Raw genomic sequence first — 12,462 nt, 5'->3', positions numbered from 1 at the left:
TCTATCTCCTATCTATCTATCTATCTATCTATCTATCTATCTCCTATATCTATCTATCTATCTATCTATCTATCTATCTCCTATCTATCTATCTCCTGTCTATCTATCTCCTGTCTATCTATCTCCTGTCTATCTATCTCCTGTCTATCTATCTCCTGTCTATCTATCTCCTGTCTATCTATCTCCTGTCTATCTATCTATCTATCTATCTCCTATCTATCTCCTATCTATCTATCTATCTATCTATCTATCTATCTATCTATCTATCTCTCTCCTGTCTATCTATCTATCTCCTATCTATCTATCTATCTATCTCTCTATCTCCTGTCTATCTATCTCCTGTCTATCTATCTCCTGTCTATCTATCTCCTGTCTATCTATCTATCTATCTCTCTATCTCCTGTCTATCTATCTCCTGTCTATCTATCTCCTGTCTATCTATCTCCTGTCTATCTATCTCCTGTCTATCTATCTCCTATCTATCTATCTATCTATCTATCTATCTATCTCTCTATCTCCTGTCTATCTATCTCCTGTCTATCTATCTCCTATCTATCTATCTATCTATCTATCTATCTATCTATCTATCTATCTATCTCTCTCTCTCCTGTCTATCTATCTCCTGTCTATCTATCTCCTGTCTATCTATCTCCTGTCTATCTATCTCCTGTCTATCTATCTCCTGTCTATCTATCTCCTGTCTATCTATCTCCTGTCTATCTATCTCCTGTCTATCTATCTCCTATCTATCTATCTCCTATCTATCTATCTCCTATCTATCTATCTATCTATCTATCTCTCTATCTCCTGTCTATCTATCTCCTGTCTATCTATCTCCTGTCTATCTATCTCCTATCTATCTATCTATCTATCTATCTATCTATCTATCTCTCTCTCTCCTATCTATCTATCTCCTATCTATCTATCTCCTATCTATCTATCTATCTATCTATCTATCTATCTCTCTATCTCCTGTCTATCTATCTCCTGTCTATCTATCTCCTGTCTATCTATCTCCTGTCTATCTATCTCCTGTCTATCTATCTCCTGTCTATCTATCTCCTATCTATCTATCTATCTATCTATCTATCTATCTATCTATCTATCTCTCTCTCTCCTATCTATCTATCTCCTGTCTATCTATCTCCTGTCTATCTATCTCCTGTCTATCTATCTCCTATCTATCTATCTATCTATCTATCTATCTATCTATCTATCTATCTATCTATCTATCTATCTCTCTCTCTCCTATCTATCTATCTCCTATCTATCTATCTCCTGTCTATCTATCTCCTATCTATCTATCTCCTGTCTATCTATCTCCTGTCTATCTATCTATCTATCTATCTATCTATCTCTCTCCTGTCTATCTATCTATCTATCTATCTATCTATCTATCTATCTATCTATCTCCTATCTATCTCTCTCCTGTCTATCTATCTCCTATCTATCTATCTCCTATCTATCTATCTCCTATCTATCTCTCTCCTGTCTATCTATCTGTCTATCTATCTAATTCCACAAATAGGCAGCACTCCTGGTTAGTGTTCAAAAGCGGTGGGGTATCTTTATTCCACGTGCAACGTTTCAGCTCACGCAGAGCCTTTATCAAGCATAGTGTGTATGGCCAGTGGACAAACATATAAGGGCCAAGATTACATCTCATTGGTCCACAACCGGACCGTGCCAATTACATTCAATAGGTTACAAAACATGATAAAGTACTTAGTACAAGTGCAAGGGTAATACATCAAAACTAATCAATAGTTGGTACTGTGAAAATATAGCATTAAATCAGTGAACAATGCAAAAGTATGTGTAGTTAAGTGAGTAAATACCCTCCCATCTGGGATCGGACCGCCTATCTATCTCATATCTATCTATCTCCTATCTATCTATCTATCTCCTATCTCATATCTATCTATCTCCTATCTATCTATCTATCTATCTATCTATCTATCTATCTATCTCCTATCTGTCTATCTCCTATCTATCTATCTCCTATCTATCTATCTCCTATCTATCTATCTCCTATCTATCTCCTATCTATCTATCTATCTATCTCCTATCTATCTATCTCATATCTATCTCCTATCTATCTATCTCATATCTATCTCCTATCTATCTATCTCATATCTATCTCCTATCTATCTATCTCCTATCTATCTATCTCCTATCTATCTATCTATCTATCTCCTATCTATCTATCTATCTATCTATCTCCTATCTCCTATCTATCTATCTATCTATCTATCTATCTATCTATCTATCTATCTCCTATCTATCTCATATCTATCTCCTATCTATCTATCTATCTCCTATCTATCTATCTATCTATCTATCTATCTCCTATCTCCTATCTATCTATCTATCTATCTATCTATCTATCTATCTATCTCCTATCTATCTCCTATCTATCTCCTATCTATCTCCTATCTATCTCCTATCTATCTCCTATCTATCTCCTATCTATCTCCTATCTATCTCCTATCTATCTATCTCCTATCTATCTCCTATCTATCTATCTCCTATCTATCTATCTCCTATCTATCTATCTCATATCTATCTATCTCCTATCTATCTCCTATCTATCTCCTATCTATCTCCTATCTATCTCCTATCTATCTCCTATCTATCTATCTCCTATCTATCTCCTATCTATCTATCTCCTATCTATCTCCTATCTATCTATCTATCTATCTCCTATCTATCTATCTCATATCTATCTCCTATCTATCTATCTCCTATCTATCTATCTCCTATCTATCTATCTATCTATCTCCTATCTATCTATCTATCTATCTATCTCCTATCTCCTATCTATCTATCTATCTATCTATCTATCTATCTATCTATCTATCTCCTATCTATCTATCTCATATCTATCTCCTATCTATCTATCTATCTATCTCCTATCTATCTATCTATCTATCTATCTCCTATCTCCTATCTATCTATCTATCTATCTATCTCCTATCTATCTATCTCCTATCTATCTATCTCCTATCTATCTCCTATCTATCTCCTATCTATCTCCTATCTATCTCCTATCTATCTCCTATCTATCTATCTCCTATCTATCTCCTATCTATCTATCTCCTATCTATCTATCTCCTATCTATCTATCTCATATCTATCTATCTCCTATCTATCTCCTATCTATCTCCTATCTATCTCCTATCTATCTCCTATCTATCTCCTATCTATCTATCTCCTATCTATCTCCTATCTATCTATCTCCTATCTATCTCCTATCTATCTATCTCCTATCTATCTCCTATCTATCTATCTATCTATCTATCTCCTATCTATCTATCTCCTATCTATCTATCTCATATCTATCTATCTCCTATCTATCTCCTATCTATCTCCTATCTATCTCCTATCTATCTCCTATCTATCTATCTCATATCTATCTATCTCATATCTATCTATCTCCTATCTATCTATCTCCTATCTATCTATCTCCTATCTATCTCCTATCTATCTCCTATCTATCTCCTATCTATCTATCTATCTATCTATCTATCTATCTATCTATCTATCTATCTCCTATCTATCTATCTATCTATCTATCTCCTATCTATCTATCTATCTATCTATCTCCTATCTATCTATCTATCTATCTATCTATCTCCTATCTATCTATCTCCTGTCTATCTATCTCCTGTCTATCTATCTCCTGTCTATCTATCTCCTGTCTATCTATCTCCTGTCTATCTATCTCCTGTCTATCTATCTATCTATCTATCTCCTATCTATCTATCTATCTATCTATCTATCTATCTATCTATCTATCTATCTATCTATCTCCTGTCTATCTATCTATCTATCTATCTATCTATCTCTCTCCTGTCTATCTATCTATCTCCTATCTATCTCCTATCTATCTATCTATCTATCTATCTATCTATCTATCTATCTATCTATCTATCTATATATCTCCTATCTATCTCTCTCCTGTCTATCTATCTCCTATCTATCTATCTCCTATCTATCTATCTCCTATCTATCTCTCTCCTGTCTATCTATCTGTCTATCTATCTAATTCCACAAATAGGCAGCACTCCTGGTTAGTGTTCAAAAGCGGTGGGGTATCTTTATTCCACGTGCAACGTTTCAGCTCACGCAGAGCCTTTATCAAGCATAGTGTGTATGGCCAGTGGACAAACATATAAGGGCCAAGATTACATCTCATTGGTCCACAACCGGACCGTGCCAATTACATTCAATAGGTTACAAAACATGATAAAGTACTTAGTACAAGTGCAAGGGTAATACATCAAAACTAATCAATAGTTGGTACTGTGAAAATATAGCATTAAATCAGTGAACAATGCAAAAGTATGTGTAGTTAAGTGAGTAAATACCCTCCCATCTGGGATCGGACCGCCTATCTATCTCATATCTATCTATCTCCTATCTATCTATCTATCTCCTATCTCATATCTATCTATCTCCTATCTATCTATCTATCTATCTATCTATCTATCTATCTATCTATCTCCTATCTGTCTATCTCCTATCTATCTATCTCCTATCTATCTATCTCCTATCTATCTATCTCCTATCTATCTCCTATCTATCTATCTATCTATCTATCTCCTATCTATCTATCTCCTATCTATCTATCTATCTATCTCCTATCTGTCTATCTCCTATCTATCTATCTATCTATCTATCTATCTATCTCCTATCTGTCTATCTCCTATCTATCTATCTCCTATCTATCTATCTCCTATCTATCTATCTCCTATCTATCTCCTATCTATCTATCTATCTCCTATCTATCTATCTCATATCTATCTCCTATCTATCTATCTCATATCTATCTCCTATCTATCTATCTCATATCTATCTCCTATCTATCTATCTCCTATCTATCTATCTCCTATCTATCTATCTCCTATCTATCTATCTATCTATCTCCTATCTATCTATCTATCTATCTATCTCCTATCTATCTATCTCATATCTATCTCCTATCTATCTATCTATCTCATATCTATCTCCTATCTATCTATCTCCTATCTATCTATCTATCTATCTCCTATCTATCTATCTATCTATCTATCTCCTATCTCATATCTATCTATCTATCTATCTATCTATCTATCTATCTATCTATCTATCTATCTCCTATCTATCTATCTATCTCATATCTATCTCCTATCTATCTATCTCCTATCTATCTATCTATCTATCTCCTATCTATCTATCTATCTCATATATATCTATCTCCTATCTATCTATCTCATATCTATCTCCTATCTATCTATCTCCTATCTATCTCCTATCTATCTATCTCATATCTATCTCCTATCTATCTATCTCATATCTATCTCCTATCTATCTATCTCATATCTATCTCCTATCTATCTATCTCATATCTATCTCCTATCTATCTATCTCATATCTATCTCCTATCTATCTATCTCATATCTATCTCCTATCTATCTATCTCATATCTATCTCCTATCTATCTATCTCATATCTATCTCCTATCTATCTATCTCATATCTATCTCCTATCTATCTATCTCATATCTATCTCCTATCTATCTATCTCATATCTATCTCCTATCTATCTATCTCATATCTATCTCCTATCTATCTATCTCATATCTATCTCCTATCTATCTATCTCATATCTATCTCCTATCTATCTATCTCATATCTATCTCCTATCTATCTATCTCATATCTATCTCCTATCTATCTATCTCCTATCTATCTATCTCCTATCTATCTATCTATCTATCTCCTATCTATCTATCTATCTATCTATCTATCTATCTCCTATCTATCTCATATCTATCTCCTATCTATCTATCTCATATCTATCTCCTATCTATCTATCTCATATCTATCTCCTATCTATCTATCTCCTATCTATCTATCTATCTCCTATCTATCTATCTATCTATCTATCTATCTATCTATCTATCTCCTATCTATCTATCTCATATCTATCTATCTCCTATCTATCTCCTATCTATCTCCTATCTATCTCCTATCTATCTATCTCATATCTATCTATCTCCTATCTATCTCCTATCTATCTATCTATCTATCTATCTCCTATCTATCTATCTCATATCTATCTATCTCCTATCTATCTCCTATCTATCTATCTATCTATCTATCTATCTATCTATCTATCTCCTATCTATCTATCTCATATCTATCTATCTCCTATCTATCTCCTATCTATCTCCTATCTATCTCATATCTATCTATCTCATATCTATCTATCTCATATCTATCTATCTCCTATCTATCTCCTATCTATCTCCTATCTATCTCCTATCTATCTCCTATCTATCTCCTATCTATCTATCTATCTATCTATCTATCTATCTATCTATCTATCTATCTATCATCTATCTATCTATCTATCTCCTATCTATCTATCTATCTATCTATCTATCTCCTGTCTATCTATCTCCTGTCTATCTATCTCCTGTCTATCTATCTCCTGTCTATCTATCTCCTGTCTATCTATCTCCTGTCTATCTATCTCCTGTCTACCTATCTATCTATCTATCTCCTATCTATCTATCTATCTATCTATCTCCTGTCTATCTATCTATCTATCTATCTATCTCCTATCTATCTATCTATCTATCTATCTCCTGTCTATCTATCTATCTATCTATCTATCTATCTATCTATCTCTCTCCTGTCTATCTATCTATCTCCTATCTATCTATCTATCTATCTATCTATCTATCTATCTATCTCCTATCTATCTCTCTCCTGTCTATCTATCTCCTATCTATCTATCTCCTATCTATCTATCTCCTATCTATCTCTCTCCTGTCTATCTATCTGTCTATCTATCTAATTCCACAAATAGGCAGCACTCCTGGTTAGTGTTCAAAAGCGGTGGGGTATCTTTATTCCACGTGCAACGTTTCAGCTCACGCAGAGCCTTTATCAAGCATAGTGTGTATGGCCAGTGGACAAACATATAAGGGCCAAGATTACATCTCATTGGTCCACAACCGGACCGTGCCAATTACATTCAATAGGTTACAAAACATGATAAAGTACTTAGTACAAGTGCAAGGGTAATACATCAAAACTAATCAATAGTTGGTACTGTGAAAATATAGCATTAAATCAGTGAACAATGCAAAAGTATGTGTAGTTAAGTGAGTAAATACCCTCCCATCTGGGATCGGACCGCCTATCTATCTCATATCTATCTATCTCCTATCTATCTATCTATCTCCTATCTCATATCTATCTATCTCCTATCTATCTATCTATCTATCTATCTATCTATCTATCTATCTATCTATCTCCTATCTGTCTATCTCCTATCTATCTATCTCCTATCTATCTATCTCCTATCTATCTATCTCCTATCTATCTCCTATCTATCTATCTATCTATCTATCTATCTATCTCCTATCTATCTATCTATCTCATATCTATCTCATATCTATCTATCTCCTATCTATCTATCTATCTATCTCCTATCTATCTATCTATCTCATATATATCTATCTCCTATCTATCTATCTCATATCTATCTCCTATCTATCTATCTCATATCTATCTCCTATCTATCTATCTCATATCTATCTCCTATCTATCTATCTCATATCTATCTCCTATCTATCTATCTCATATCTATCTCCTATCTATCTATCTCATATCTATCTCCTATCTATCTCATATCTATCTCCTATCTATCTATCTCATATCTATCTCCTATCTATCTATCTCCTATCTATCTATCTCCTATCTATCTATCTATCTATCTATCTATCTCCTATCTATCTATCTATCTATCTATCTCCTATCTATCTATCTCCTATCTATCTATCTATCTATCTATCTATCTATCTATCTCCTATCTATCTATCTCATATCTATCTCCTATCTATCTATCTCATATCTATCTCCTATCTATCTATCTCCTATCTATCTATCTATCTCCTATCTATCTATCTATCTATCTCCTATCTATCTATCTATCTATCTCCTATCTATCTATCTCCTATCTATCTCCTATCTATCTCCTATCTATCTCCTATCTATCTATCTATCTATCTATCTCCTATCTATCTATCTATCTATCTATCTCCTATCTATCTATCTCATATCTATCTATCTCCTATCTATCTCCTATCTATCTCCTATCTATCTATCTCCTATCTATCTCCTATCTATCTATCTATCTATCTATCTATCTATCTCCTATCTATCTATCTCATATCTATCTATCTCCTATCTATCTCCTATCTATCTCCTATCTATCTCCTATCTATCTATCTCATATCTATCTATCTCATATCTATCTATCTCATATCTATCTATCTCATATCTATCTATCTCATATCTATCTATCTCCTATCTATCTCCTATCTATCTCCTATCTATCTATCTATCTATCTATCTATCTATCTATCTCCTATCTATCTATCTCCTATCTATCTATCTATCTATCTATCTATCTATCTATCTCCTATCTATCTATCTATCTATCTATCTATCTATCTCCTATCTATCTATCTCATATCTATCTATCTCCTATCTATCTCCTATCTATCTATCTCCTATCTATCTCCTATCTATCTCCTATCTATCTCCTATCTATCTCCTATCTATCTATCTCCTATCTATCTATCTATCTATCTATCTATCTATCTCCTATCTATCTATCTCATATCTATCTATCTCCTATCTATCTCCTATCTATCTCCTATCTATCTCCTATCTATCTCCTATCTATCTATCTCATATCTATCTCCTATCTATCTATCTATCTATCTATCTATCTATCTATCTCCTATCTATTTCCTATCTATCTATCTATCTATCTATCTATCTCCTATCTATCTATCTATCTATCTCCTATCTATCTATCTATCTATCTATCTATCTATCTATCTATCTATCTATCTATCTCCTATCTATCTATCTATCTATCTATCTCCTATCTATCTATCTCATATCTATCTATCTCCTATCTATCTCCTATCTATCTATCTCCTATCTATCTCCTATCTATCTCCTATCTATCTCCTATCTATCTCCTATCTATCTCCTATCTATCTATCTATCTATCTATCTCCTATCTATCTATCTCCTATCTATCTCCTATCTATCTCCTATCTATCTCCTATCTATCTCCTATCTATCTCCTATCTATCTATCTCATATCTATCTCATATCTATCTCCTATCTATCTATCTATCTATCTATCTCCTATCTATTTCCTATCTATCTATCTATCTATCTATCTATCTATCTATCTCCTATCTATCTATCTATCTCATATCTATCTATCTCCTATCTATCTATCTATCTCCTATCTATCTATCTATCTCCTATCTATCTATCTCCTATCTATCTATCTCCTATCTATCTCTCTCCTATCTATCTATCTATCTATCTATCTATCTCCTATCTATCTCCTATCTATCTATCTCCTACCTATCTATCTATCTATCTATCTATCTATCTATCTATCTATCTCCTATCTATCTCCTATCTATCTCCTATCTATCTCCTATCTATCTCCTATCTATCTCCTATCTATCTATCTATCTCCTATCTATCTCCTATCTATCTATCTATCTATCTATCTATCTATCTATCTATCTCCTATCTATCTCCTATCTATCTATCTCCTATCTATCTATCTATCTCCTATCTATCTATCTATCTATCTATCTCCTATCTATCTATCTCCTATCTATCTATCTATCTATCTATCTATCTCATATCTATCTATCTCCTATCTATCTCCTATCTATCTCCTATCTATCTCCTATCTATCTCCTATCTATCTCCTATCTATCTCCTATCTATCTATCTATCTATCTATCTATCTCCTATCTATCTATCTCCTATCTATCTATCTATCTATCTCCTATCTATCTATCTATCTCCTATCTATCTATCTATCTCCTATCTATCTATCTCCTATCTATCTCCTATCTATCTCTCTCATATCTATCTATCTCTCTATCTATCTATCTATCTATCTCCTATCTATCTCATATCTATCTATCTCCTATCTATCTATCTATCTCCTATCTATCTATCTATCTATCTATCTCCTATCTATCTATCTATCTATCTATCTATCTATCTCCTATCTATCTATCTATCTATCTATCTCCTATCTATCTATCTCCTATCTATCTATCTATCTCCTATCTATCTATCTCCTATCTATCTATCTATCTATCTATCTATCTATCTCCTATCTATCTATCTATCTATCTATCTATCTATCTCCTATCTATCTATCTATCTATCTATCTATCTATCTATCTATCTATCTATCTCCTATCTATCTATCTATCTATCTATCTCCTATCTATCTATCTCCTATCTATCTATCTATCTATCTCCTATCTATCTATCTCCTATCTATCTATCTATCTATCTATCTATCTCCTATCTATCTATCTATCTATCTATCTATCTCCTATCTATCTATCTATCTATCTATCTATCTATCTATCTATCTATCTCCTATCTATCTATCTATCTCCTATCTATCTATCTATCTCCTATCTCTCTCCCTCTCCCCTCACACTGTGTTGGCCCCTGTATAAATCATGTATGAGGTTGGGGGCAGTATATGAGAATAGAAATGTTGGAGTAAATTATTGATGAGATATAACTGGATGCCGGTGTCCTGTGTGTTATCTACATTGTGATGTCTGGAGGGGGAGGGGGATGGGGGTCCGGTGGTGTGATGGAGGGGGGGACAGAACAAGTCACACTATCTAAGCTGCTGTATCCTCACAGTGTCTACAGGGGGCGTGACATGGGATCAAAAGGTCCATAGAAGAAATTCCACATGGAGAACCTTCTGGTGGTCCTCCAGGGTCATGATGAAGCTTCATCACGGATATGAATATCTCTATAGGTCACCTGGTTAGGGGATCTCCTGGAGGTCCACAACTCCTAACAGGGCGGTGGGGAAGGTGTCATTGGTCCTTATGTCCCTGAGGTTCTTCTCCTACAGGTTCATGAAGGCAGCAGGAACATACGACTTGGATCATTGATCGCTCTGATGGTGGATGAAGGACAGGACTGGACACAGGTGGAGATCCCAAGCGTCCAGAGCCCAACACCCCCAAGTGCCACAACCACAGGCCCTGCTGAAGTCACCGCTCCACCACCCAAGGTCCCAACCCAGCCTGGAAAACTCGGGTAGGTTTCATTATCTATACATAACATGTAGGTTATTATTATAGATATTATTAATCCAACTGTGTGCTCCCCCACAGTAATTATCCAGCTGTCTGCCCCCCATAGTAATAATCCAGCTGTCTGCCCCCCATAGACATAATACGAACCTGTGCCCCCCATAGTAATAATCCAGCTGTCTGCCCCCCATAGTAATAATCCAGCTGTCTGCCCCCCATAGACTTAATACGAACCTGTGCCCCACATAGTTATAATCCAGCTTTTTGCCCCCCATAGTAATAATCCAGCTGCCTGCCCCCCATAGTAATAATCCAGCTGCCTGCCCCCCATAGTAATAATCCAGCTGCCTGCCCCCCATAATAATAATTTGAACCTCTGCCCCCCATAGTAATAATCCAGCCGACTGCCCCCCATAATAATAATTTGAACCTCTGCCCCCCATAGTAATAATCCAACCGGGTGCCCCCATAGAAAACTTCTACACATCTCTGGTTAGAAAGTCCCTCTGTTGACGTAAGTCCCTGCTATTTCTCTGGAATTTCAGCCCTAAGATTCCAGGAGACGCCTGTTCCTCTTTTTTTATTTTTAGTTTTTCATTCATATTTTTTTCCCTTTTCCACCCTGATCTAATTGTGGGCGTCAGCAGCGGCCAGATAGCGAGTCACAGAGGATAATGGATATGATCAGCGACATCACTGGCACAGACTCCGCAGTGAATGACTTCCAAAAACAAGAGGTTAAAAAAAAAAAAAAAAAAAAAAAAAGCACAAGATCCAGTGAATGTATGTGGCAACTAGCAGGCCTCATCCATCCCCGTCCACAAATACATGAACACCTGACAACAGAAAGGGTAGAAAAAATCAGTCTCCTTCCCCCTCAGGCAGCTCTTAGGGGCTGCTGGAGGTGCACTGTACAGAATCAGTCTCCTTCCCCTTCTACAGCTGCTGGGGGAGCTCGGCACAAAACCGGTTTCCTTCCCCCTCTACAGCTGCTGGGGGAGCTCTGTACAGAATCAGTCTCCTTCCCCCTGTACAGCTGCTGGGGACAGGCTCTGCACAAAACCGGTTTCCTTCCCCCTCTACAGCTGCTGGGGGCGCTCTGCACAGAACTGGTCTCCTTCCCCCTCTACAGCTGCTGGGGGCGATCTACACAGAACTGGTCTCCTTCCCCCTCTACAGCTGCTGGGGGAGCTCGGCACAAAACCGGTTTCCTTCCCCCTCTACAGCTGCTGGGGGAGCTCTGTACAGAATCAGTCTCCTTCCCCCTCTACAGCTGCTGGG

General features: G+C 35.6%; 1 protein-coding gene across 2 annotated transcripts in view; it reads left to right on the top strand.

The window, feature by feature from the left end:
- The window catches only part of LOC140071385 (pyruvate dehydrogenase protein X component, mitochondrial-like), an 82,899-nt gene that overhangs the window by 18,633 nt on the left and 51,804 nt on the right, over positions 1 to 12,462 (top strand). For both annotated transcript variants that reach the window (XM_072119058.1, XM_072119059.1), the window contains exon 4: positions 10,998 to 11,185. In XM_072119058.1, the coding sequence (XP_071975159.1) occupies positions 10,998 to 11,185 (188 nt within the window). The remainder of the gene's footprint in view (positions 1 to 10,997; positions 11,186 to 12,462) is intronic.

The sequence above is a fragment of the Engystomops pustulosus genome, chromosome 7 (genome assembly GCF_040894005.1).
Source record: "Engystomops pustulosus chromosome 7, aEngPut4.maternal, whole genome shotgun sequence".
NCBI lineage: Eukaryota > Metazoa > Chordata > Amphibia > Anura > Leptodactylidae > Engystomops > Engystomops pustulosus.
This window is presented reverse-complemented; position numbering and strand designations above follow the sequence as displayed.